Source organism: Nyctibius grandis, chromosome 1 (genome assembly GCF_013368605.1).
Source record: "Nyctibius grandis isolate bNycGra1 chromosome 1, bNycGra1.pri, whole genome shotgun sequence".
In the NCBI taxonomy this organism is placed as follows: Eukaryota; Metazoa; Chordata; class Aves; order Nyctibiiformes; family Nyctibiidae; genus Nyctibius; species Nyctibius grandis.
Window position 1 is genome coordinate 12,289,409 of NC_090658.1, and position 26,536 is coordinate 12,315,944.

Below are 26,536 nucleotides of genomic sequence, written 5' to 3' on the forward strand. Positions count from 1 at the left end.
ACAGAGTTCAGGCACTGGCCTATCTCCTCATCCAGACAGGCAGCTGAAGTGTTCGTGCGTTGGCATCTACCAACATTTCAGGGAGACAACACCACACGACCATATGTGCAGTAGAGGATTTTTAAGAAAAATCAGCATGAATCTGACGGCAATACAAAGTAATTTTGAATAAACCACAACAGAACAAGGAGGGCCTTTCATTAACATGGATTAGACAGACTTTTCAAATGTATTTGAGCACACAGTGTTTGGTACTATCTCATAATAAGACAGAACAAATCAATACACTAAGAGATAAATGAGGGCTCTAAAGGCCTCCTGACTGGATTAATAATCTCAGGAATAATCACATAATTGATTCTTGCATTGTGTGTTGCCATAAACTAGAAACAAAGCATTAAGAAACACCACAAACTTACTGAATTGCAAGAAATTCTCTTTCTAAGGAATAAAGTTCTTCCAGTCACTGCTGCTCTCAAATAACAAATACAGATAGGAAATGTTTTTAAAACCTGATATTTGCCTGCTAACTTTCCCTAATAATTTTACAAACTTGGACCTACATTATAATTCACGTTGTAAAACAGGAGAAAATGGGGCAGGGAAGCTTTCTGAACAATTTTTTCATCTGGTTTGGGAAGTCCCAGTGTCACAATTCTCTTTCTGAAAAAAAAAAAAATTATGGTATGCAGTTCAAATAAACCCCCTAGATAATTAATTAAATTAATTTAAAGGCAGAGGAAAACAGTTTAAATTTATCATAGGATCATATTTCACAGGACTGTATTGTTACAAAAAATACTTATAAACTGATATATCAGCTTAATACTGATACAGTAAACTGATATATCAGTTTAATACATCATCATTATCCGATGGCTTGCTTTCAATAAAAAATAGTGCATGGAAAATGGTTTGTGCTTTTAGTTTATACTGTTTGTTTTATCCCTTTCATAACATACAAAAATCAGATAAAAGTACCTAAACCCAGCATTTTCACAAATAGTGAATATTGATACCAAGACACCCTAAATAGGGTGTGTAGACCCCCTGCTAGAGACAACTGCTTTAAACTGCAGACGTCACTGCTGTTTTTCAAGATAGCCCTGTATTAAGCCTTGAACCCGAGACAGAATAATCTCATTGGAGCTGCTGCACTCTTCTGGGCCGTATGGTGGGTCAATAGTTAATACCCCCGCCACACATAGCGTTCTTCCTGATTCACCTTGCTCTGTTACAGGGATGTGGTTTGTTTCTAGCCAAGTCTTCAAGTCATTCTTCCTCTTTTCGAGTTCCTCAGGGTTGTAGGCTTTGCTTTCTTCAGGTGCAAATATGCAAGAAAGCCGTTGCTTCATTTCATCGTCCCCTTCTTGCAGCACTTTGATCTCCTGGACAGCATGGCCCAAGACAACTGATATGGACACTGTTTCATCCTCCAGGAATGTTGCAAGGACAATACTGCCAAGGAAAGAAGGATATATGAGTCACTGTACTAAACTGAATACTGAGAAACACAGGCCAAGATTCTTGGAGACGAATGCTCATTAGCATCAGTGTAACCCAGGAATTCAGGCAATATCGAGTACTTGGCATTTTTCTCAAAAAGCATACTGCTATACCCTTAAAATACTGAAAAAGTGGGGCTTTGCAGATAACTTCTGGCCTTGAATTTGAAACTACTCTAGATATTATGAAGCACAACATTACCTTTAAAAAGCAAAGTGTACATTAAAATCAGGGCTGTGAATCTGAATATTTTTGTGCAGCACTCCCAACCTTGCTAAGGAACCTTAAGTCTTCCAACATTTCAAAACCAATGATACCTTCATACATTCAACACTTTGAATGCTGAAAGCAATGATGGCAGCTAACAACATCAGAACCTTTTAATGACAAATTATTAATATTTAATTACTGATCATTACTAAAAGAATAATATATTATTTTTTAATTGAGTGTTGCTAGTTTCTTAACTGAAAACTATAGCTTGACTATTACAATGGGAACACGCAGGTTCAGGCTCGTGTTGTAGCGGCCTGGTCTTTTCCCATGGGCACTTACATCCCAGAAGTCCTAAAACACAGGTAGGAAGGCAGCTTGTTATCTTTCTAGGATCTCTTCCCCATATATCAACTAAGAGGATCAGAAACCATTTTCTTCCTCTTGTGGGAAGAAAAATTCCAGAATTTGATACCAGCACATTGCTAATCTACTGTCGCCACCATTAGTGGAAGTAATGACTTTTGGGGAAATGTGCAATGAAATATGGCTTGATTATAGCCTGGGCCATCCAGAGAATCACTCACAGCTTGCGTGCACCTTTCCTACCAAAATGACAAGCAACTCCAAGAGAAGATCAGAGTATCAAAGCTACTCCAGAGTTGAAGCAACAATCAGTTCTTCTGAAATGCATCAGAAGCTGGATGTTTTCGTTTGTAGCCTCTATCTTGTGCTCATGTGGGACAAGCTCACAACCCAAAAGGTATGAAAAACCTCTAGCAGCAAGGAGCCAAATTTCTGCCTATTCTCATGCCTTCTGCCTTCAAACCCTGTTTTTAAGTTACTCACTTGAGATACTAGAGACTTGTGGTACCACTTTCTGTCCAGTGCCCTTGCTGATTTTCTCTGCTTCCTCTCCAAAGCAGCCACTACACCCTCACAGGTGTCCAGCTGGAGGGGAAAGCAGGGCATCGATGTGAGAACTCTGGACAGTTCTGAATTTCAACACTTAAAGCATTAAAAACATTCCTTCATTCCTGCTCTCTTTGTGAAGCAGGGCTTGGTGTATTATTAAAAGTAGTCCTAAACACGTGGATATCATTTAAAGTACTAACGTCAGGTCCACAATAAAGTCAGAATTAATCCATTCCCCGAATTTATCAGTCCTTTAAATGAGATTAAAGTGGATTTAGGTGAACTGGCCTCATGAACTACAGTATTGCTTTCTCTTAGGCCTTGCCAACTGAAACAGCAGCACACGCAGCCCCAACATGCAGTTTTTGCTCTAGATAAGTTTGCTTCATTCTTGGGATCTTTCTTCTGCCTGGAAAAACTTGTTTTCTCTTAGCTTTACAGAAACAAAAGCTCTGGTACTTACCTGGCAGAAACTGGATCAACTGTTAAGACCCATCCTTCATATTCATGTTTCTCAATTGCATTCACTTTCACCAGTTTGTTCACATACATTTCCCAGTCTAGCGGGCTTTTCCTCTGCCAGTCATTCATATTTCCTACATCCAGAACCTAGAAAATAGCAGAAGCAAGGAATCCTCTTGCTTTGCCCTTCACATTGGAACAGAGTTTGCCTCCAAGTAAAGATCTTCCATTCGTCTTATGCAAAATTTGCTTTTTAAGAGCAAACATGCACACACGTGGTTTGCATTTTGCTGCAGCTCTGAATTCCCCACCCAGTTCACTTGTTTTTAAAAGCACAGAGCAAAGCCTCAAAAATCACTGTTCTGCTAAATGAAACACTTTCCCGTTGCATTAAGCATTCCGTTTATTGCTCTGCCCTCTTACAAAACCTTCGGGATCCCTGTCCCTTGAGGGCACAAGTTGACCACCTTTTGCTCTGTGTACGGGCACAACGCTTGTGTCCAAGCCCTTCCACTGCCTATGGATGCGCGTCAGCCACCCGGATCCCGGCTCTATCCTCATCCCCTACGGTACGGCGAGCAGCAAGTGCTGTTCCGCCCTTTTCCCCGTACCAGCTGCACTACGGGTAATGACAGCAAAGGCACCCCTGCTTCAGCTTGGGGCCACACAAGCATTTGTGTCCATCCCAGTATCCCTCTGCCAAAAGGGCTGGAGAGAGATGGGGTAGCGCAGTGAGGACAAAGGGCTGGAGGAAGCTCCCTCCTTTGTTCCTTTCAGGCTCCCTGGCGCTACCATCCCCCTCGACGGCCTGCCCGCTCCCAGCTGCGGCAGCACGGGGCGGGACGGGCAGCGCAGGCAGCGAGCCGCGCCCGGCAGAGAGAGCCCGGGCCCGGGAGGGAGAGCCGCCGGCCTCCCCCCGCTGCGGCAGCCAGGAGAGACGGGAGCACCCCAGGGTCCCCCCGCCCCTGCACCCGCATCCCCGCTCACCGCCTCCGTGCCCACCGGCCGCTCGGTTCCCGACCTCGCTGAGGGCCGCTGGGAGCTGGCCCCAGCCCGGCCCCTGTGCTCCGCGCCGGAACCGCCGCTTCCTGCCGCAACCGGGCACCCTCCCCCGCTGCAGTTCAGGGTTTGTTTTAAGCACGAAATTTGAGCCTTCTGGAGCAGGGCAATGCTCAGATCTGGAGTGTTTTATAAGCACGGGCGGGCATATAAATTATATATAGGTGTATATACATGAGGCCAGATTGCAGAACAAGGAGGTGGGGCGTGTAGCACTTAAATCCACCTGGTGATCTGCCTTCGGCCTCACTTAGGTTGGGTTTGCCAATGCTCCTGCTAGTGCTGTGAGATTTCTAACGTGAGCACGCAAAATCACGGCCAAGCGATCTGTGTGCATAAATAGGTATAGATGCATGCTGTGTGTATCTGCTCTATAAAAATAAGTTATTTTTGCTTCCTGGTTTTGAGCTGTCTTTACAAGCTTTCCTGTGCAGCTGTGAAGGTAAGAAACTTGATTCCCGCTCCCCTGCCCCAGGCAAGCTGCTCCATTTTAACACCACTAATGAAAAGCTTCCTGTGGATGAAGCAAAGAAGCTGCCATCGTTTCAACAATTTAAGTGAAAGCAAACATGCGATGGATGATTTTTTAGGAGACTGAGGGGTGACCTCATTAATGTTTATAAATATGTAAAGGGCAAGTGTCATGAGGATGGAGCCAGGCTCTTCTCAGTGACATCCCTTGACAGGACAAGGGGCAATGGGTGCAAGCTGGAACACAGGAGGTTCCACATAAATATGAGGAAAAACTTCATTACGGTGAGGATGACCGAACACTGGAACAGGCTGCCCAGAGAGGTTGTGGAGTCTCCTTCTCTGGGGACATTCAAAACCCGCCTGGACGCGTTCCTGTGTGATATGGCCTAGGTAATCCTGCTCCGGCAGGGGGATTGGACTAGATGATCTTTCGAGGTCCCTTCCAATCCCTAACATTCTGTGATTCTGTGATTTTGTGAGTGTGACAGAAAAAATATCAAGGGTGTAAAATGAGATAGTCTTATTTTGCAGGCTTAAAGAGGTAATTTTTTTTTTTTTTGGTGAAGTTTCAATTAAACTGCCACAGTGCTATGGGTATTATTTATGAATGGCTTATGCCAGTGCATTCAGCTACTGCCGTTTTTCAGAGTTATAGTTTATTAGAAAGCAGGGATTACCAAATCTGATTGTTTTCACTGTAAGAGAAAGCAACTCAATGGGAAATCTTAGCTTCTGTTTGAAAGAAAGGGGTAGAAAGAAGAAATGTGGTTTGTCTTCATAGATTTATACGCATAACACATTTTACTTGTTTATGGTCTAAATAGCTTCCTAAGTGGTCCCCTTCTGGATCACAGACCAGAGGGCAGTTTGTTCAAAGTCCCTTTTGAGCAAAATACTCCAAACATCTTCGGGTTTAATTCTTGCTAGTCTCAGTCCCTACTGACTTTTTTTCCCCCCATTGTTGCCTGTGTAGTTAAATTGTTCCGAACTAGGAAGCCCTGAAGTATTTTTTTATCCTGTCATCTAACCAGTACCTTACAGCCACAGGTCACTATCGTGGGCAGTTACCGCAGCTCTCTCACCGTAAATTTAACCTTAATCACGGTCACCAAGAGGTGTAACTCTCCCAACCAAAGTAACTACTAGTGGAAGCTGCGGGCACGGATCAAGCCGTAAACGCGATCCGTGAGGCAAAAGCCGCTTCCCCGGGGAGAACAGCTCAGCCGGTATTGCCGTACCGCTTTCCCGAACCTGCAGCGCCCTCTCGGGAGGATCGGCACAGGCCCGAAGCGCTTCCCTCCGCCCCGGCGGAACGGTGCTTCCCAGGCGCTGCTGCCTTCCGCTCCAGAGGCAGCTTCCCGCCGCCGTCCCGTTCGCTCACCACGGGGCTCCGCCGCTGCTGGAAGCTCCCCCTGGCAGCGCAGAGGTTACCTGCACCGGCCCTGCCGCTCCTCCCCCTCATCCACCGTTAGCCGCGGCAACCAGGGCCCTAAAGCCCGCCCTGGCCTGCGCCGGCGCCCCGCGCGCATACGCACCGCCTCCCGCCGCAGCCCCGCACCGCCCGGGGGAGGAGGGAGGGGCGGGGCGGGCAGAGGGGGGAGGTGCGAGAGGCCGCGCGTGCGCGCGGTGGGGCGGCTGGGGGAGCCGTTAGGATGTCGCGTTATGGCCGCTATGGAGGCGGTGAGTGAGTTCCCGGGGCGGTGGCGAGGGGCGGGCGGCTGCGCGGAGGGGAGGGTGAGGGAGGGTTGCGGGAGGGGTGATTACCGCGGGGAGCGGAGCGGCCGGTGAGGGGGAAGGAAGGCGAGGCGGCCGTCGCTGTCGTTGTCGCCGCCGCCATTTTGCGTCAGCGGCCGTGGGGGAGGGGGTGCGCCCGCGCGTGCCGCTGCTCGTGGTGAAGGCGGGAGTGGGCCGCGCGAACAAGATGGCGGCGCCCGAGGAGGGGCGGGGCGGGGCGCGCCAGTTCCGCGCGGCCTGTGAACCCACTCTCGCTCCGGCTCTTGACACCGGCTTCGCTCCCGGCAGAGACCAAGGTGTACGTGGGGAACCTGGGCACGGGCGCGGGCAAAGGCGAGCTGGAGAGAGCCTTCAGCTACTACGGGCCGCTGAGAACCGTGTGGATCGCGAGGAACCCGCCGGGGTTTGCCTTCGTGGAGTTTGAAGACCCGAGGGATGCTGAAGATGCTGTCCGTGGACTTGATGGGAAGTACGTATGCATTTCAGATGTTTGCAGGAGCAACAGCTGGTTTTAAGACCAGAGAGAGAATCAGGGGTTTTCTCTCTGATTCTTCTCCTTTTTGTAGTTCTGCCATAAACAGTAACGATTAACTTAGAGCCATCATGGACTTGTTGCAGGGTGATATGTGGCTCCAGGGTTAGAGTGGAAGTGTCAACGGGCATGCCTCGTCGCTCCCGTTATGACAGGCCTCCTGCACGGCGCCCCTTTGACCCTAATGACAGATGCTATGAGTGTGGTGAGAAAGGCCACTATGCTTATGATTGTCACCGCTATAGTCGGCGAAGGAGGAGCAGGTATGTGTGGGGGCACAGTGGCTGGGTTGCTTCGCTAGTTCACTTTTGTGTAGCTCTTGCTAGCAAAGAACAGAATGTTACGCCAGTTTTCTTTAAAATTTAACGCTAGAATAAATGTATAGGTGTATATTACAATTTGTTGCTATTTCTATCAAATGTTAATATCTTAATAATCAACCTGGTCAAAACCTTTCAGGTTTCTTCGTTTGAGTCAGTCGCCTTGATTCAGAATGTCACGAGCCTTAAGATTTCATGCTGAGGCGCCTTGCAAATCCGACACTTAAGATCCTCCTAGACCTTGAGGTGATCAGCATAAGAGGCCAGATCCCCTCGAGCCATCTACACGTAGCTTCACCTTATTCTTTAAGGGCAGAAAATTTGAGACGGTGATCGCCGTAACAGTAGATTTGGCTTTCAGTTGGGGCCCCCCTCCGGTTTAGAAAGAGGAACACCAGATTGACCACATTCCCACCTAGAAAAATCTTCTTGCGTCAATCAAGCCTCACCCTGGCTCATTGGGCTGTCAGTTTGATCGTCGTTAGATTGAAGAGAACACCTAGATGCAGCGATCGGCTATAGATACTTCTAGATCGTCTAGATCTGCTAGACCTTGGGCCAAAGAGGGTCGACCTGCAAACTTGCAAGGTTTATTTTAAATACGCATTACAGTGTTTTCTATTCTAATGTAATTCTGCAATGTAATTCAGCTTTTAACATTTTTCTAGGTAGTAAAATGCTCAAGACAAGTAGGCCCAAAGATTTTTCCAACTCACAGATGCTAGTTCTTTAGTTGTCTGAAATCAGTTTTGACTTCAGCAGGGCCTCATGTGCACCAATTGCTGCAGCTGTTTCCTGATACATGTTTTCTGTAACCTAAAACCAGGTCCCGGTCTAGATCCCGTTCAAGGTCCCGAGGAAGAAGGTATTCTCGGTCACGCAGTCGGAGTCGTGGTAGGAGGTGTGCTTAAGTTTGTCTTTTATTCCTATTTGCTGCTTTTGCTTAGAAAAAGCTACACTTGTACAATTCTTTAACTTCTTTGCAGGTCCAGGTCAGCTTCCTATCGTAGATCCCGGTCCATTTCTCCTCGTAGGTCTAGGTCTGTGTCTCCCCGTCGGTCCCGATCGGGTTCCTTGAAGAGATCAAGGTAATTGGTAGTAATTTTTAATAGGTTGTGTGTTTTGTTCTTATTGTTTTTTTTGGTTTAGTTAAGAGATTCAGGAAGGTATTGGATAGCAGACTTTGAAAGATGGTGACCTCTAGAAGTCAGACTCTAGCATGCTTTAAAAAGTTTCTGATAATCCTAGTTGAATTTACAGGCATGGTGATAAGATTAGTTTTGAGACCTTACACAGCTGCATATCCCAAATTGAATTTTGATGTCTAAAATGTCTAATGATAATGTAGGTTTTAAGTTCAACATGTAGACATTAATCTAAGTAGTGTTGTAATTGTCGTCACTTCTGGTTGAGTTGACTTCTTTGACTTTGTTTTAATTTGTCTTAATTTTTTTAATTCAGGTCTAGATCAAGATCCAGATCTAGATCCAGATCTGTTACGTGGCCCCGAAGCAGGTAAGATCTCTTCCATGGCTGCGGGTACTTAGTAAAAGTTGCTTAAAAGTCTGTTTAGGCTTTCTAACATCTGTTAATGTTTTCAGAAAAAGCTGTATTTTCTCTCCACTAACTTAGGGGGCTGTAGTTTTAAAAAGTAGTACAGAAGATTGTTCTTTCTCTTTTAATTGTTTTACATATCACTGATATCCTGGTCCCAATAGTCATTACAAGTACTGTTTTGATCAGGTTGCATTAATAGCAAACATGGCAAACAAATTTAGAATTAATCTGAAGAGTTTTTTTTCTTTGTGTAGCGCACACCAGACTCTGGATTCTTCCCATTATTTGTCAGAGAAATCAGGATGCCCTTCTAGTAGTGTGTTAAAGCATATAGCCGGGTAAGTTGTGAAGGGCTTGCTAGTGCTGTGAGTGTTACAGCTGTTTCCAGCGCTGTTGAAGAACAAAATATCAGTCTGCAGGAGCTGAATTAAATTTGGAGATAAACACCTGTCAGAATTACTTTGTACCAACAAATGTTCCATAAGAGTGACAATCAAATTTTAAAGGAACACAGGATGTCATTTGTTCTGTTAAGTTGTAGTTTAATCCTTCTGTAGTAAGTGAATGCAGCTTGTGCTTTGTGCAACCTTGTCCAGGCAGCATGGCTGACGTAGGTTGACTGGATGTCCTTGGCGAGCTGTCATAGAACAAGAGTAAATTGAAGTTCTGCTCTGAAGGAGATGGTACTACTTCTGCCCCAGCCCATTCCCAGGCCTACTGGTTTGATGGCTACGCTTTGAAATAAATAACATAATATTCAACCATGAAGAAACACAAAAAAATAAAGGGAAGCTTTAGCTGAAGGGAGTAAGTGGAAAAGCCTACAGCTGAAGATGGGAGATTCAGTGCTGAAAGGTGGTGGTGGCATTTTTTGACTGTGGAACAGCAAGCAATGACAGGAGCTTTTAGGGAATGGAGAGATGAAGACCAGAAGATGGCTTAGTTAAGAGCAGAAACTCAGACAAACAGTCCAGAAGCTAGTAAAAAGAAGGGAAGTTCTCTGAGGCAGTGGAGCAATGCCTTTCACTGATCAGGTACAGTTTCTCTACTGTTGCTGAAATATGTTGAATCTTAATACCAGTTGTTCCAACTTGACTTCATCATGGTGTAAAAGAAAATCAATTATTTGCTTTGCTCGTCACTGTTCACTGTTAGTGAGGAGCAGAAAACAGCTACAGTCAACAGGCTCTCAAAGAGAAAAACATCTTGATTTTATCACCATTGTTTTTTTTAGTACCAGGATGGTTTTCTGCAGTGTAAAGGATGCTATTAGTGAAATTTCTAGACTGTATTGTGTGACACCTTTCATTGTACGTAGAGATTAAGTGACTGAAGCAGAGGAAATTACAGACCTACAAGTACAGAGAAGTGGCAAAATATTGGTGCTTAACTCTAATGAAGTCACTGTTAAACTTCCATGAGGCAATTGAAAGATGGCTTCTTTACAGAAGAATCAAAGGAATGCGTAGCACCCAGAGACAGGCTTTTGATTCATAAGGAAGACAGACTGAATAAGTATTACGTGATGTTTGCTGGTTTGACCATGTCCAAGCGTACATCTGGAAGTACTTGTGGAAAGCCTTGGATGTGGAAAGTAGAACACTTTCTTTGGGAACCTAAAAATGTCAGTTATTCTTTTAGGCAGTATTTGTGTTCTTATGGTGCAGCAGTCTTGTCTCAGACTGACATTTTTTACAGTCTTTTCACAAGGGTTAAGTTCAGACAGCTTTAAAAAAATATTTTGAGCAAGTGCACATGTAAGATGAAGTGCACTGAGGAGAAGGTATTTGTAGGAGCATGCTGCCTTCAGCCAGGTTCAACTGTAGTGGTGGATGTCACTGAAGCCTAATAAAACTTGCAAGTTTAGAGCATGGCTTTTTATTAGCTTTGTGAAAACACTCGTCAAGATTTGGGTTGTTCATGTGTTCCTGCGACCTGCATCAGCAAACACCAGTCATCAGCCAGGGACCAAAGTACAGAGCAACATGTGCAGCATCTATTTAAAAAGCTTTCTTCTGAAACTTAGCAGGAAAAGCCCTGGAAACTTGCAGGATTCTGTCTGTCCAACATGACAGTTCTTACATTTTTAGTGTGAATCTTGCTGTCTCAAATGTGGGAATGTGCATGCTACCAGCTTCTCTGCTGAGCTGTGGTTTTTCTTCTTGTTGTAGGTCTAGGTCTCATGGCAGATCAAAATCTGGCTCGCTGGCTAAGAGGTAAGCATACAGAGATAAAGCCTGCGGTGGTACCTAGCATTCAGTAACCGGTTTGCATGATTAACAGAGCCTGGTCCTTTAGAAAAAAATCCCTCAACCATGGGTGCTCAGCTAATCTGTCTGCGATATGACTGAGATTGTAAAACTTCCTCTGCAACTGTTAGAAATATGTTCCTTACCTATCTCTTTGTTTTCATTAACTCTTTGTAGTTTCCAACATAGTACTGATTTTTTAGTGTCTTTGTGCTCAGTTCTGTTAAATTTTTGTATCCATCAGATAAAGGGCTTCAGCTGTATTAATGCTGTTGATAAAACTGCAGGAATCTGCGATGATGTTTCTTTTCTCAAAGCCCCACCTCAGTACCACCCTTTGTTTTCCTGTTCTATTGAAGACATTTGCTTAAAAGTAATCTCCACGCTAAATGAATTGAGAATCCCTGTCAGAGTGAAAGTTGATTTGAAAACTTTACTGTTTTAAAGAGCTTCTGGCTACATTCCCCTAATAATGCCATTGCTGTCTAAGATGCTTATTTTTTTTTAATATAAAAGTTCAATTTGACCTTAAGCTGCATTGATGATATTCTGTTTTGACAGTCGGTCAAAGTCCCGATCACCATCTCCAAAGAGAAGGTATGTTGATCTCCCTCCTAGTAATGTAGACTCCGTAGAGCTGGCATTTTAGTATCTGCAGTGATCTCTGCTGAAGAGTTTGACTGCTGCTTGTAGGAAAATACTGGAAAGGTATTTTGCTGAGATCTCTTTGACAGAAATAATGTTGTGATTGTGTTTTTATATATGGTATTATATGTGTGGTAATAATTCCTCAGGATACTGGTTATGTAGCAGTGTTACATCTCGCCTTTGCTCCTGCGTTCATTTCAGTTCACTAACAGCTTTATTGCAGAGAGACTTTCCACTGGTGAGCTTAAAGCACAGAATAGATGTGGGAGTCAGCTTTGAGTCTCATTAAAAGCTGCAGTGAGATTGGGCAAGATAGAGTGGAGTAACCTGGTGTAGCAGTCAGGAATCGAAGATCGAGCCTGTTACATTTACTGCTCTTACTCAGATTATTTTTTTCCCAATAAGTTGGTAAATAATTATTGAATTATATGAACATATACATATGTTTGTATCTGTACACATGTGTAGTGACCGAATCAGCAGCATTTTTTTCCCCTAGTTTGAATTCTTTAATAGTTCATTTTTACAACTTCAGCGTTCAGGATTTGTGGGAGGGGCTATATCCTAGTAAGAATAGCTGCAGACCTGCTGGGATGTGTCCCTTGCCTTGGTGATCTTTCTGTCCTGCAAGTTGTTTTTTTTTTCTTTTGACATACTTTTAGAACTTATACACTTAGGTTTGCTTCATTTAAAAATGTGGCTGTATGTAGTCGCACCTCACAATCACAAGGGACTTGAATAAATGCTCATAAATGCTGAGTGATCACCATACTAGGTTTTGATAAGCTGCTGTATCAGAACAGTGAAGAAGTACACTGCCACCATGAAGGTTGCTACTAGTAGTATCCTTTAGATGACTTTACAATTATCACATTTAAATTGCATTATAAAAATAACAGTAGAGAAATGCAAAAATGTGGAAGTGGAAAAAAAGAAATGTATTATCTCTAACATTAAATCATCAACCCATTAACTTTATCAGTAGTGATTGGTTATTTTATTAAAAAACAGTGCTTAAAGCGTGCCGGAGTAGTCTAGGTGTCCTCCTGTTGCTTTTTCCTGTATTTGTGAATTCCAAATGACTACTGAAATGTTAACTGTGGATTCTTTTCCTTTCAGTCGTTCGCCATCAGGAAGCCCTCAAAGAAGTGCAAGTCCTGAAAGAATGGATTAAAGTTATGAAGTTAATCTTTTAGGAAGAAAGTTATTTTGCTTACATTATTATAAGGGATTTTGTGGTGTCTTTGTAAATGTAAGAATGTAGATAGGAGAGTATATCAACTAAAATTTGGCATGATCTGGGTCTTCTGAGTTAGTCACACCAATAGACTAGCACAGGTCTCTTTTTATTGTATGAATTAACTTCCTGTGATATGAAAATGTGGGACTTTTTTATTGGCACATTGAAATAAAATGTGTATTTTTTAACTAAAACTTCTCTGTAGTAACCCTGCTGCTTCTGTTAACGTTTGGGTAATTTTAGCTGTGTGCCATGCAATGTGGATGAAAAATGTCTAAAGTGGGAATGGCTAATATCGGTCTCTTCTCAAAGTTAGTCACTTTTCACATCTATTGTTGAATGGTCTTTAGGGAAAGGATCGGTTTCTGCTTGCTTTGAAATGGAGTTTAAAAACCATCTCTGTCTGCAGATGGCTAAAAATTTGCATATACCCTTTTTATTCCTTTATGGTATTTAGTTGGCGTTCATTTTTCTCCTTGATCTAATTATTCTGCAAAGCTTACTCTCTGGTGCTTGACAAGTTGTGATACCAGATGCCCAAAAATTTAAGGATGAGCTTTTATTCAAAACACAGATCTCCCTTAAACGAGTAACATCTGCAGAAACCTCTAAACGTAACAAAAATCATTAGTAACTTGACAATTGCTACTTTTGCTTGTTGCATTTTTTAGTTCTTTGGGCTATTAATATAAAGAAAAATTCTTAAAATGTCTCAAGGCATGTTTTCCTTTTTTGAGGGAAGACATAAAGTCTTCTGACCTACTTTCTGATGGGCCTTAGGAAAATGTGTTTGAGAGGCAAAAAGCTGTGGGCCCCTTCCAACTCAGGACATTCTATGATTCTATGTTACTGGTCTTTCTGCAGCTCACTCAAACTTTCCTCCTCCAAGTGAAAGATTCTCACAGTTGACCTCAGGAATTCTAACCTGCTTCACAGAAATTGGTATGGTTTTAAAGCAGCCCCAGATCCTGGAGACAATTTTGTGGAATTAAGCTAATTTCTTACAGCAGATGCACACCTGCAGGATGAATTATTTGTGTATAGGTCTGTCAAGATCTTGTGTTTGTCCTCATTCTGTAGTCAAGGATTGCTTGATAAGGCACTTTGTTGACACAGATCAGAGGAAAAGACTGGAGACGATGTTAGACTGTGACAAACTGGTGGGCGGAGGAGGGGAAAAAAGCAAAGATTTATTTACTGCGGTGGGCTATCTAGCAGAAATAAAGGCCTGTTTTGGCAGTACACAAGCACTGAAACGGAAAGCGAGGCCTACTTGGGCTTCTTATGAAATCTGTCATAGCAGTTTGCTTCCCATGTGTAAACCACAGCAGAGCATCTTAAAAGAAAAAAAATTACAAGATTAACTTTGATCATACCTTGGGTAACCCATGAGTTTCAAAAAACAGGTTTCCTGTTAACAATTACTTTATGGAGCTTTTTTGGTGTATGAGTAAATAGTCCAGACTCTGAATATGCTGTCACACAGCAGTGTTGTCTGGCCTTGATGCCTACTTCTAACTGCTGTGCTGCTGGGTGTCTGCCTGGGCACTCCTGGGGTGCTCAGCAACGGAGATTAGCGTTTCATCTGCTGGGTGCAACGATCAATATTCTGGCAACATCCGTTAAATTCCACCATTGCCACAATGGAAGAGCGGGGGCAATACAAATACTGCCCTGCAATGATTTAGCAGAAATGCCCAAAGCCTGTGACTTGTGTTTGGAATATTTATTGGTTGCTCATTACCTGCCCAGTTTATAGCATACCTGGTGAGAGGCGCACCGATGCTGCTGCTCTGGAATTTGATCAGCTTTTTTCTCTTCTGTACTCTTTAAGGCAAACCTACTCCACAATAAACCTGTGGGCTAACACGACAGCTGTACTGGTACCTCTTTTTCAGTACCTAGAGACACCGTGGAAGATGGAGTGGAGGAGACTGGGTTTCTATAGGGGACTGGGGTTCCTCTACACTCTGGCTGAGCCGCGAGAACCTGAGCGCTGAGGCAGGGCTGTGCCAGTGGGGGCGGCCCTGTCTGTGGCTGTGGCCACTACGAAGGACAGCCAACACTTCTGAGGTGCAGCGAGGGAGCAGGGACCAGGCTGGTGTCTGCACTTCTGTGCAGCTGTGGTGACCAAAATTGAGGGTGGCTGTGCTGCCTCCCTCAGCTCCAGTTGTCCTTGGAGCAGGCTGTGCAGCTCCAGCTCTCACTTGAGTTTGGTAAGATTTCACTGAGAATTCCATAGAGTGTTCGTGAGCTCTTGGAAAAGGTGCCTGGACAGGGCTGCGCTTGTGTGACCCATGCTGCTGCTGTCACCCCTGGGCCCTGCACCTCTGTGCGGGGTGTGCACAGCCTGGCCGGGGGTGGGGGCAAAGGGACGTATGCCCGAGGTCTCTAGTGCAGTGGGCAGACCCCACTCTCATAAGGGTGATGGTGCTTCCACCCCTGGTTTGCAACCTAGCATTTCCTGAGCTTGGATCAGCTGGGCTTTATTCTACAAATGACACCAGCCCTTGCGCAGTATGAACTGCACCACAGGTATTGCAGGAGAGTAGGGGGGTGCTCGTTTTGGGGGTCAAGGTGGCAGAACTGACTGTGATGGGTCTGCCACGTTTGTGAGCCCAATGGCCAGGCACTTCCACTGGGGGCAAGATCACTCCCACAGCTCTGCAGCCAAGGAAGCGTGCTGGAGTGCTGCGGGCCCCGGCCACAGCCTGCCAGCAGGAGCTGGGGCATGTGCAGCCCCTTCAGCAGCAGCATGGCAGGAGGAGGTGGGAGTCAGGCTGCGGTGTCTCGCACAGGGTGACCGGCCCGAGGGCTGGCCACCCCTGTGTCCCTGGGGAGAGAGGGGCCAGCTCCCTAATATGATGGCACTGCCATCTCCTTGGCTTGTACTAATTTTTTACGAAACCTCAGAAATGAGGTTTTCATCCAACAGGCCTTTGTTACAGGGTTTTGGGGATGATACATGGAAACACAACATTAAGATGATGGTTTTCCTCCTGCAGTTGTATATTCAGGTCTATAGATGGATGCACCTGCTTCACTTCAGCAGCCAAGGCGTAGCACGATGCTCTTGTGCAGCTATTGCTGCTGGCTTTGAAATAGGAGTTAAACCAGAGGACCCAGAGTGACCAGCTGGGATAATCCCAGCACACTGTCCTCCACAAAGCTATTCTGTGTGCCCACGCCATCACAAAGCTGCTGTCAGATCTGGCAGCTCCAGCCGCGCGGGCTGCCCTGTTGCCCGGCGTGGGAAGAGCAGGGCATCCCTTGATGAGCTGAGACCGAGCTGTGGGGCAGGTCGGTGGCGGGGAGAGAGCAGCAGTCAGAGCAACTCAGAGCACTTTGCTGGGAAGAGCTGATGTTCGAACAAACCACCACAACTTTATCAGCCTTCCCACATGCTCCACACAAATATTACCGGATATTCCCCTGCCGTAGTTTGAGCTGCAACATGCCATGTCCTTAAACAAGGTGTTTTCAATGCATTTTTACTGCGAAACACAACCTAATGCCCAGGGTGAGGCTGGACAGAGGGGGAGAGCTTTGCACAGACCAGACAGCGGCAGAGGTGGTGACAGGAGTTAAAGCCAGCAGAAGCAATGGGTGAAAACCAGAGGAGGAAAGAAGTTCCCAAATGGGATGCCTCACCCAGGGTAGTTGAAAAGCACCATTTGGCACTTGGCAGGAGTTCTGGCTAACCTGCTGGAGGCACTTACCCCTCTTGGTGGTAGAAGTCAGCATCTTTTTTCCTTAAACAGCGTTGAACACGAGCCACGTGGTGTGGTTATACTCCTCACCTGGCTGGAGCAGGGCATTGGGGAAGTGGGGCTGGGGAGAGGCAGCAGCACATCAGGGGTTGTGAGCACACAGCATGGGACCAGAAAGGGTCATGAGGGCATGGCCACATCCCCTCGGCCTTCCTGGGGTGGCATCCCACAGCCCATCCTGGGCGTTTCCAGCAGAAGTGTTTAACTGCACCTTACTTGCCGCCTGGCTAAGTGGGCGAGTCCTCCCCCTGGTTGAATTCAGGCCTCATGGGGAGGATGTGGCAAGGCCCCGCTGGGGTCTTCTGCTCTAGACCCTGCGCCCTTGGGATGCTGGGCTGTGTGGGGCCAGTCTCCACTGCGCTGGCCAACCCCTGCCTAATGCCACAGGATGCTGTGACCTGTGCCTGCCTCAGTTCTGTTGTCTACAAAGCATCCCCTCACCAAACGGACTCCATACATTTAATGCCCCAAAGACATGGGTAGTGGTGGTTTGGTCCCCTGCCACAGGACCCGAGCAGCTCCCAGGGGTGGGGGGGGTGGTTCACCTTATTGACAGCGTCGGGCCAGTTCTGGGTTTCCAGGCAGAAAGCTGAGTGCTTGGGGTACGTGACGGTGCCTTTGCCCTTCAGGGAGCCATCCAGGTTGTTCCCAGTGTAAAACTGGATGCCAGGTTGGGTGGTGTGAACCTCCATGGCCCTGCCGGTGGGTGGGTGGTGAGCCCTGGGGAGATGCCAGTGGAGGATGACAAGGGGCTGGCTGAATGGGCACCCCGCAGCTCTGGGGGGGACCACCCCTGCCAAGGTTGCAGCCTACCTGGCCACGAGGCGTCGAGCCTGCATCTGCTGCAGGCAGAAGTTGTGGTCGAAGCCCTCCAGGCGAAACTTCTGCAAGTGCTTCCCCAGCTCCACCGGCTGCCGTAGATCGAAGCCAGTGCCCTGCACAGCAGCCACCTCCCCTGGGCAAGGAGAACAGCAGTGTGAGCCACCCACACGCCAGCAAACACCTGTGGCGCTGGCCCCTGCACAGGGTTGAGATCACTCGCTTTGGTGAGCTGAGGGTTTTAAGCCATTTGTGATCCTTGTCTCGTTGCGGTGCCCCGCTTCGAGCAAGCTTGCCTTGTGGCCACTGTGACTCGGGCTGGGACATCACCACCTTGTCCCTCAGCAGAGCTGGCAGCCCCCAGGGACATTGCTGTGCTTAGCTGGGACAAAGCAAAGCCAAGGAGTCAGAAAACAAGAGGGGGGCTTGTAGGTGTAACTATACAAGCTAATTAATATAATCCCCAAACTTATTAGCTATTAATATTTATATATGCATAAGATTTATATACATATACTATCTCTCTAAATAAATAAATAAAGGAATCCTCCCAGATCTCTGAACAAACATCTGTGAGATGACCACGAAGGTGGCCCACCTGCTAGGATGGTGGATACGGGCTGTATACTGGGACCGGTCCCCTCCTGCCTCAGGGCATTTTTTCAGGAAAAAAAACATGTAAGACCATAAAACCAGCATTTTCTTTCAAGTCTTTTTTTTTTTAAGGCCTGATGTGGGGATGCAGTATCCTGTGAGAAAGCTCTTGCAGTGAGAACAACCCTGAGACATACTAAACACAGTGCAAAACACAGCCATCCCAACCAAAGGCAAGGGGTTTTCCATGGGAGAGGTGAGAGAGGAAGGGCACGGGAGGGGATTTTCCCCTAAAGTCACATTTTTCTACCCCTCTCTAAGGGGAGAGGTTTCCAAGGGTCAACAGGCAGCTGCCAGTGTTGGGGCTGGCAGCATGTGGGCATCCTGGTCCTGCTGCCGGCCCCATGTGCTGTGCTCTGCTTGCTACAGTCATGCACCCAGCTCTGCTGCAGCTCTGCAACAGTTCTGCTCTGCAAACCTTGAGAAACATCGGTCTCCACCTGACAAACAGCAGGTTTCTGTGGCTTCTGATCCTATCTAAAAGGAGCGCGTTTACTGAATTCATCTGTGGGGCAGAAAAATACCTTGAAATAAAAATACACCATTTTGACTTAGGCACTTACGTAAAATCCAGCAGCTGTTGCACACAAGGGCTCTGTCTTTAATAGTTGCACAAATCTCGTCTTCACCCCAGGGCTAAGACTATACAGAGTTTTATCAGCTTCAAAGACTACTATCACCCAAAACACCAAGAGGGAACTGCAAAAAGCAGGGGCACCAAGCCAGCCGCAATTAAGATGTGAAACAGCTCCATGGTGAAAGCAGTGGGGAGAAGCAGGGCAGTGGGTTTGGTACAGCCTTAAGCTCTTCCCCGGTTTGAGCCCACGGACACACCAAGCTGAGCAAAAGCTGCCTGGACGGGGAGACGCACTCCCAGAGGTACAAGCCGATGCATGCACGCACAGCGATTCTGGGTCACGAACACAGACTCTGGTTTTAGCAGACACCTGAACTAAAAAGCTTTCTTACTTTCATTTTTTTTTTGCTTGTTAAAGCCTCTCTTCCTCTCCCTCCTGAAGTCAGATGGTGCCGTCACCAAAGCAGCCCTGCAAGAGCATCAGGGAGCAAGCTCTGCCTTTTCCAGCAGAGCTCGGCAAGCCTACGCTTACCAGAAGCCACCCCGCGGGCGCACGCAGCCCTCAGGCATGCATCCCACCCCACACCCAGTTTCTCTTCCGTTGATGCTAGCTGCACCCAGGAGCACAGCCTTCCCGGCATTTACACCCAAACCAGCTGCTTGGTGCTCCCATCACTACTCTGTCCTCTGGAGACCTCCAGCACGGCACCGTCCCACCACCCTCACCTGCCACGGCTTAGCATCTGCACTCCAATGGCCTCTGTTCCTCTAAGCCAGTTGGGCTGGATGAAAAGCCATCATTCAGAAGCAAATCTAGAAGTTTGCTTTTGCGATTATTTTAATCTATTTCAGATTTTTCAAAAATTAAGCCAAACACAGCTTTTTTTTTTTTTAAATAACACTTTTCATTTTTAAAAACAATAAAACTTGGTATCAGATTCATTCTGCAATTAGATCAACTCTTACTGCAACTCAGCACAGTCACTTACGGGAGATGAAAAGCGGGTGTTGGAGCAGCGCGGTGGAAGGGTTGGAGTCCAGCCACCCAAAGCAAGGTGCCCCCTTGTCACCAATGGGACCATTGTCAAGCGCATGTGTTCAGTGCTGGCTCTCCTGCGGGTACAGGGAATGTGTTCCCTGTCCCAGCGTGTTCAGATTATTTAACTTAGTAGCTCAATTGTTTATGGGGAGGAACAGAGTGGAAGTGGTGGGGAAAAAATAAAGAAAACTAGAAAGCCCTGTTTTCTCCTTTTTATCCCCCTGATTCAGGACTGGCTGCAAGAGGCTGTCACCTTGCTTCTCCACGCTGAGGCTGGAGACAGCAGCAATATCACCTTTGTTTAATTAACCTGCTTATCATACAAAACATGCTGTTTTCCTTAACCAGCTTTCCTCTTCGAGCCATGCAGGACATTAAAGACAGGAAAGAAAAATGTTGGGTTTGTGTTTTCAGCCTCCCAAGCCAGTAGCACCAGCTCTCCCGTCCCGATGAGAGGACTGATGGCTCAGCTCTTATAGGGAAGGACAATGTTGGGCTCCCAGGCACCAGAGATCCCAGCAGCTCTAGAGCTCAGCACTGGGCCTGGGAGCTGCCCTCCAGATCAGAGAGTTGGACCATGTCCCAGTGTGTCATCGCATCTATCGACAGCAGCCCTGTGCCTGGAGCATGCTGCTTGCATCTCCCACATTTTACTGAGGCTTAAGAAACGAATTCTCCTGCTTTCTGTGGACTTTGAGCGTGGGCTGATCTTATGGAAATAAGGTAAGATCTGTGGAAGTAAGACCTTGAGATCACGTGGAAAATCCCAGTAGAGAAGTATGATACAGCTGAACACTGCTGGAGGAAGCAAAGCAGGCGAACCCCAGGCCAACCCAGCTCTCCAAGTGCTGAGTGACCCTCTGGTGGCCTTGCTGTCCCTGGGAACAGTGGATTGGCCTGCAGGGAACACTGGCCAAACAGGTCTGGAGGGACATGCTTTGGTCCTGTGTCATAGGTAGCTTGTCTCCTGGATGGGACCCTTGGACCCATGTTGCAGCCTCGCATCCATTTGCCTCTGGCCCCATCTCCTGCTGCTCCTGCCTGCACCCCCTGAATGGACCCTGGTCCACCCCCTCTCCAGGTCTGGGACTGGTGAAGGGACCTGTTACCAGCACCTGGCTCTGCCCACTCGCTCAGGTGCTGTGGGATTGTGCCCACGGGTGAGGGCCCTGCTGTGCCTGGGGTCCCCTGGGACCTGGTGTGTCCTCAGGCAGTGGGGACAGCCGGGGAGTGCTGTTCCCCAACAGCCACAAACACTCCTCTGTAAAACCCCCTCCACCATGTGCCGCGGGTGTCACACCACCCACCAGTTGGGATCTTGGTGTCGTCCACAGGCAGGTAGTAATTTGCTTCAATAGAAATCTCGTGGTCGTAGATATCCCGTGAGCCCTGCAGGAGGATGGGAAATAGTGGGATTCCTGCTGTGGCCCTTCCACCATTCGAGTATCCTCAACACACCCAGTGACTGCCCACAGTGGTGCTACAGCCGATCTGGTAGTGCCTGGAGGACCTCCTGACCGTCATCCCACCTTGACCCTGAGCACAGGACAAAGGTACCAGCACAGGCAAAAACCTGCATGGGACCTGGGAGCTGTAAATGCTGCAGGGCTGAGACTATCAGTCTGAACTTGCACCTCCCCAGGCACTACCATCCTGCAGATCAACCAGCCAAAACACGCTGGTTGCTGAGCGCACAGCGGCAGGCAAAAGGGGAAGGAAGCAAGTGTGGGGAAGTGCAACCCATCCTCCTGGCTCGTGTCCTGCAGCGCAGGGGGTTGTGCTCCTCTTCCTCTCCCACAGCTTTGGGGATGCCAGCAGGGAACCTGCTGGGCTGGAAGGGGAGCAGGATCAAAGCTGAGCCTGCACGTCACTGCCTAATCTGAGCAGCAATTTCATGCCCAAAGGTCTCCTGTTCCTCTGGAAACACGCCTGAGCTGCATGCTGTAGGTGCTGATGTTACTGTACCACTGGGAGAACAAACAGAGGGTAAGCTAACAACTGCACAGCCATTATCAGGGCAGTAGTCTGAGCAGGCCTCCTGCACAGAGGGGCTGGGATGTCCCTCACTAACACTTTTAAGGGTCTTCATCTCACGTCTCAGTGTGACTGCCTTGTCCCATCCTATTGCTCTGCCCAGCAACATTTTATTTCCCGGATCCGTTTCCTCCAAGCCCAGTTTTAAACAGGGTGAAACTAAAACAGAGCTGCAATAAGGTGCCCGTCTAGTTGGCAAGACCCTGGACTGGTGTGTGGGAGCCCTCTGCACCCTGCTACTGCCCCACTCTGCAACCTTGGCCACCTCACATGCCCTTTCCATGACGTTTTTACTCCCCGCTTTGACCTGGGTATTTTGGTGCTGTGCTGACTCTGGCTGGCACTACAGGCCCTGATCTCAGCTGCACCATCCGCGCTAGGGCTTGCCAGTTCTGCACGTACTCTGTAATCTTCCCAAGCGAGCAGGAGATATCAAAACTCTCCAGTTACACACAAAAGGAGAGTTAATATTCATGATGGGATGTCTCTGTTCACGACGCACTGTGATAACGCACCCTCAGTTGAGGTCTATGTGATTCAGTCCTGTTGCAGCTCATAGGCTGCATGCAGCCCATGATGCATAGAGAAAACCCCATCGCTGTGTCCCCAGAAGCATGCTGTGTCCCCAGACCAGCATGTTGGTCCCAACGATCCCATGGGAAGCCCATGGATCAGCCCATGGGTCCCCAGGCTTTCTTGCCCTGCACAGCGTCCCTCCACGGGGTTCACCTCCCCATGCTTACCTGCCCTGCGAGGTTGAAGTATGCATGGTTTGTCAGGCTGATAGGTGTTGTCTTGCTGGTCTGGGCTCGATAGTTGATGGCCAGCTCCCCACCACTAAGTGTGTAGGTCACCCAGACTTTCAGGTCACCAGGGTAGCCTTCCTCACCGTCGGGGCTGAGCCGGAAGAAGCAGACACCATTCGGGAGGACCTGGGGGCTCCAGACAACCTGCAAGGAGCATGCCATTGGTGGGACAGACATGGGAAACAAGGTGCCCTTGTCTCCTGCCCCAGGCTTGGCTGAACCCAGGGACAAAAGGTACTCAAGGAATGACACACTGAAACAAAGGTTTTTTCAATCATCTCTCCTGCTCTTACTCCTAGGAAAAAAAAACAAAACCCAAACAATCTTTTTCTCCCTATGAAGGCCTAAAAACCAACATCCCCTTGTTGAAAAAGAAAAAGGGAAGTGGGAGAAAACACAAGCACCAGCCTGCTCTTGGTCAGCCAGGGCCAGCAGCAGGGAACAAGTTTTCCAATGAGCAGCCAAACAAAGGAGGCAGTTTGCTCCGATGTGGGTCTGTCCCAGCCTGCATTACTCCATGCCTAAGAGGGTCCATGCGTCTGATTTTTGCCCTGCAGCTGGACTTAGTCCCCCTCCCATGGATCTCCTGGTGCGCAACATCACCTCAACAAGCTGCCACCTTCCCTCAGCTAACTCGGGGCTGGCTTCTAGGACAATGTAGATACACAATGGGAGCTCCTGCTTAGGGGCTGGTGTTGGGTTAAATAGTACCAGATGTATTGCCAGATACATTCACACGTCCGTGCTGATCCAGAGAACTGGGACCTCTCCGTTTCTTGCCCCTGCCAGAGACCAGAGCTCTGGTTGGAGCTGAACCTGCTGGCAAGCAAAGCAAGCCAGCACACTGTGAATTTATCTGCCCAGACAGACTGTTTGACCCTGGCCATGGACTGATGCTAAGCAGATGTCTCAGCGCCTTGCAGGATGGAGCTTTGCATCTACCTAAGGAATAGGTACCATCTAACCAAAGAGGACAGATCTAGGGGCAGGGGCCAGGTAACGCTTTTGAGATGACCACTTTCATGTCCTGTGCAGAGATCACAAACTCAGGGAACTTGTCAAAAGCCAACTTTTTCACCGAACATGGGAACTGAGGGTGCCAAATGTGATAACCAGACTGCAGAGCAGGTCCTCCTGCACCAAGTGCAGTTTGACTGTGGCTCTCACTGCTGTGGGATGATGTGGTTTTATATATGAGCCTCTATTTAAGTTCTTCGAAGAAAAAGATATTAAAGGCCAGTAAACATACAGATATCACTAAGACAGTTATTTTCTGAAGTCCCCCAGTCTCCCAGCAGTGTGGTCAGATATTGCCACCACGTAAGCATGGCTGCAAGCTTTCTTGCCATCAGACCGTGTGCTGACCGCAGCGCCGAGGTCTGCGAAATCAGGAAAACCAACAAGATGGTCAAGATAGTCACAGCCAAGAGCCAGCATGTCTTGGTTTTGTTAGGGCTGACCACAGGTCTTTGCACAGTGACCTGGCTGGAGGGGGCCTTGAACAGGTGCCCGAGCATGTCCCATGGGCTGGAGGACACAAAGCCCTGGCTGGGAGGTGTTGCTGCCTTGTCCCCACCAAGCTGGCGTGCCTTCAGCAAGCAAGGGGAAGAGGCAGGAGAACGGACCAGCAGAAGACAGCCTGAAAGCCCTGGGTGCAAAGGATTGCATGTTTTCAGCTCCAGCTCACAGAGGATCAGGGTGTATAAAGAAACTTTACACCAAATTGTCCTCTTTGGGGGTACAACAGCCAAGTTACCCCAGTACTACCTTTTTTCTAAGGCTGCCGAGGGGCATTTGATCCTGATCTGATGCCAGTTCACACTGCGCTGCCCAGAAGCAAGCTTTTTTCCAGACACTGACTTTTGCCCTGTCAGCCTGGATGTCCTTTCGTTAAACTAAACATTAACCCAGGAAAGCAGCTGCACCAGCACATTCGTATGAGTTCCTCTGGGGAAACGATGGATCAGCTACTTGCTGGTTACAAACGCATTTGATCTGACAAAGCCCAAGGCTTCAGGAAAGCAGAGACTTCTGAGCCTGCTATGCAATCAGCAGGGTTATCAGCAAGGCTTTCAAGAGAGATGCTCCGCTGCTCTTACTACTTGTAGTGCAAGGATGACACCTGGATTTCAGCAGCAGCCCTTGGGAGAAGACAGGAAGGACTGAGTGCCCTGGGACCAGGGAAAGGTTATTTTATCTCAGGAGGTCACAGGGAAGGGCTGGGGAGGGGGCACAGTGATGCTGGGGCATTCTGCAGGCCTGATCTAGTCATGCGCTGCCATGAGTCAAAGCGAGAGCCCAGGGTATGCTGTCACCGGGATGAAAGCGGCACAGAAGGGGGTAATGCAATAACTGCACTGAACCTGCAGCACCACCCTGCTCCCCCTGTACTTGGGAGTGCTGTCAAAAGCAAGCAGCAATGATATTCAGCTTTTGCAAATCCAGGACCTTCTGACTCTGGGAGGAGCTATGGGCAGGTAACAGCCTTGAAACCGCAGGTGCAAATGAGTGTGCGTGCATCACTGTTCTGCAGGAAACTTTCTTTGGGCACTGGGACAGCTACAGCACCCACTCAGGGGCGGTGTGGCTGGTGCCTTGGGAGCCTCCCATCATGCGTGAGGCTGGGTCCTCACCGTCATGTCCCAACCCAGGCTCTGCAGGAGCAGCACCTCGCCCCAGGACAGCCCCGTCAGTACTGGGCTCATGAGGCCTCAGGGCTGCAGTAATACAGAGGAAGCACAGCAACCCTCTGCATGGCATCTAAGGATGACACAAGTGGGCCCTGCTAAGCCACCCAGGCAAAGACAAGCCGACCCAGCAGCTCACAGGGTCTCACTTCCCCTCGTTGCCACACTCATAGCACTTTCTGGGAGCTGATTCAACTCAATAACCACCAGAAAACGCTATAGGGCTGGGAGCGAAGACATCATATCCTCTTGCCCCAACCCCACAGGCTGTGTGCCAGAGGACATCGGGACCCGCCAGCCTGATTTTCACCTTGTCAAATCCCCTAGCTCCTCCGTGCAGGCTGTTGGGCCCATTGTTGAGGAACAGCTGATACTCCTTCCCATCCAGAGTGAACCTCCCCTTCGCAATCCTGTTGGCAACACGCCCCACGACGGCGCCAAAGAAGGGGTGTTTCCTTGTGTAACCTGGCCAGAAAAACAGCGTGCGGTTAAACGGAAGGATTGGGACAGGATGGGGGGGGGTCTCCAAGTGTGCTTATGAACTCAGAGGTGTCTCTCTGCTTCCCCCCAGTACTAAATAGGTGACTGCAGTCCCAGCGTTTCACAGGACACACAGCTCGCCAGTCATGCACATCTTTGATTAAAACAGCCTGATGGGATCTTGTATTCTTTGTAGATTTGCAGAAAAGGCCTCTGTCACTGCTGGTCAAAGTGTGACACAGAGCCACTGTGTTACAAGGGCACACTGCAACCTGGAACCACCAGTATCCCCAATCCCCGTCCACCGCTGAGCCCAGGACAGGCAGCAGGAGTTGTATTTATTCAGCCCATGATTTGGAGGGGACCCTTAGAAGCAGATCACACAGTGTGGCAGTAAATCAGAAAACGCTGGTTAAATTGCCTGATTGGGTTTTTTTTGAGTTTTTTTTTTAAAAAAAGAAACAGATTTAGACTCACCTTCCACAGTGTCAAAGCCTAGGACAACATCTGAAAACTCTCCATCCCTGCCTTTTGTCTCCAGAGCGGCGATTATGCACCCTAAGGACAGGATCTCCACTTTCACACTGTCTGACTTTAACACGAACTTTTCCACCACTTCTCCTCCTTCCTCCTGGGGCATCTGCCCAAACACCTCTCTCTTAACTTCTGTCATCGTTCCCTAAAACCTGGCCCCCAGCACTGCTGGCAAGAGCTGCGGCCCCGCCAGGGAAGGACGCTCAGTAGGAAGCAGTGTCGGTCGG

General features: G+C 48.0%; 3 protein-coding genes across 10 annotated transcripts; 1 reads left to right on the plus strand and 2 right to left on the minus strand.

Moving 5' to 3' along the window:
- Positions 1-114: 114 nt before the first annotated feature.
- On the minus strand, positions 115-6,471 carry GEMIN6 (gem nuclear organelle associated protein 6). Of its 7 annotated transcripts, XM_068405006.1 has the most exons (4): positions 4,084-4,164; positions 3,098-3,243; positions 1,226-1,458; positions 115-663 (listed from the first exon to the last, which is right to left on the minus strand). In XM_068405006.1, exons 2-4 carry the CDS (start codon positions 3,223-3,225, stop codon positions 650-652), a joined length of 375 nt encoding a protein of 124 aa, XP_068261107.1. In that variant the 5' UTR covers positions 3,226-3,243; positions 4,084-4,164; the 3' UTR covers positions 115-649. The 7 variants fall into 7 exon arrangements, with proteins under 7 accessions (XP_068261107.1, XP_068257773.1, XP_068261933.1 ...); XM_068401672.1 differs by lacking the exon at positions 4,084-4,164 and adding an exon at positions 6,394-6,471 and having other exon boundaries at positions 115-1,458; XM_068405832.1 differs by lacking the exon at positions 4,084-4,164 and adding an exon at positions 5,868-6,033 and having other exon boundaries at positions 115-1,458.
- SRSF7 (serine and arginine rich splicing factor 7) lies at positions 6,227-14,778 on the plus strand. 2 transcript variants are annotated; one of them, XM_068398762.1, is made up of 10 exons: positions 6,227-6,309; positions 6,652-6,832; positions 6,982-7,158; positions 8,042-8,116; positions 8,202-8,303; positions 8,677-8,730; positions 9,027-9,110; positions 10,944-10,988; positions 11,583-11,618; positions 12,789-14,778. In XM_068398762.1, exons 1-10 carry the CDS (start codon positions 6,282-6,284, stop codon positions 12,841-12,843), a joined length of 837 nt encoding a protein of 278 aa, XP_068254863.1. In that variant the 5' UTR covers positions 6,227-6,281; the 3' UTR covers positions 12,844-14,778. The 2 variants fall into 2 exon arrangements, with proteins under 2 accessions (XP_068254863.1, XP_068255687.1); XM_068399586.1 differs by lacking the exon at positions 9,027-9,110.
- On the minus strand, positions 9,327-26,536 carry GALM (galactose mutarotase). The gene is made up of 8 exons (XM_068397438.1): positions 26,253-26,536; positions 25,606-25,760; positions 22,546-22,752; positions 21,076-21,157; positions 17,493-17,634; positions 17,225-17,399; positions 16,629-16,740; positions 9,327-9,409 (listed from the first exon to the last, which is right to left on the minus strand). Exons 1-7 carry the CDS (start codon positions 26,446-26,448, stop codon positions 16,663-16,665), a joined length of 1,035 nt encoding a protein of 344 aa, XP_068253539.1. The 5' UTR covers positions 26,449-26,536; the 3' UTR covers positions 9,327-9,409; positions 16,629-16,662.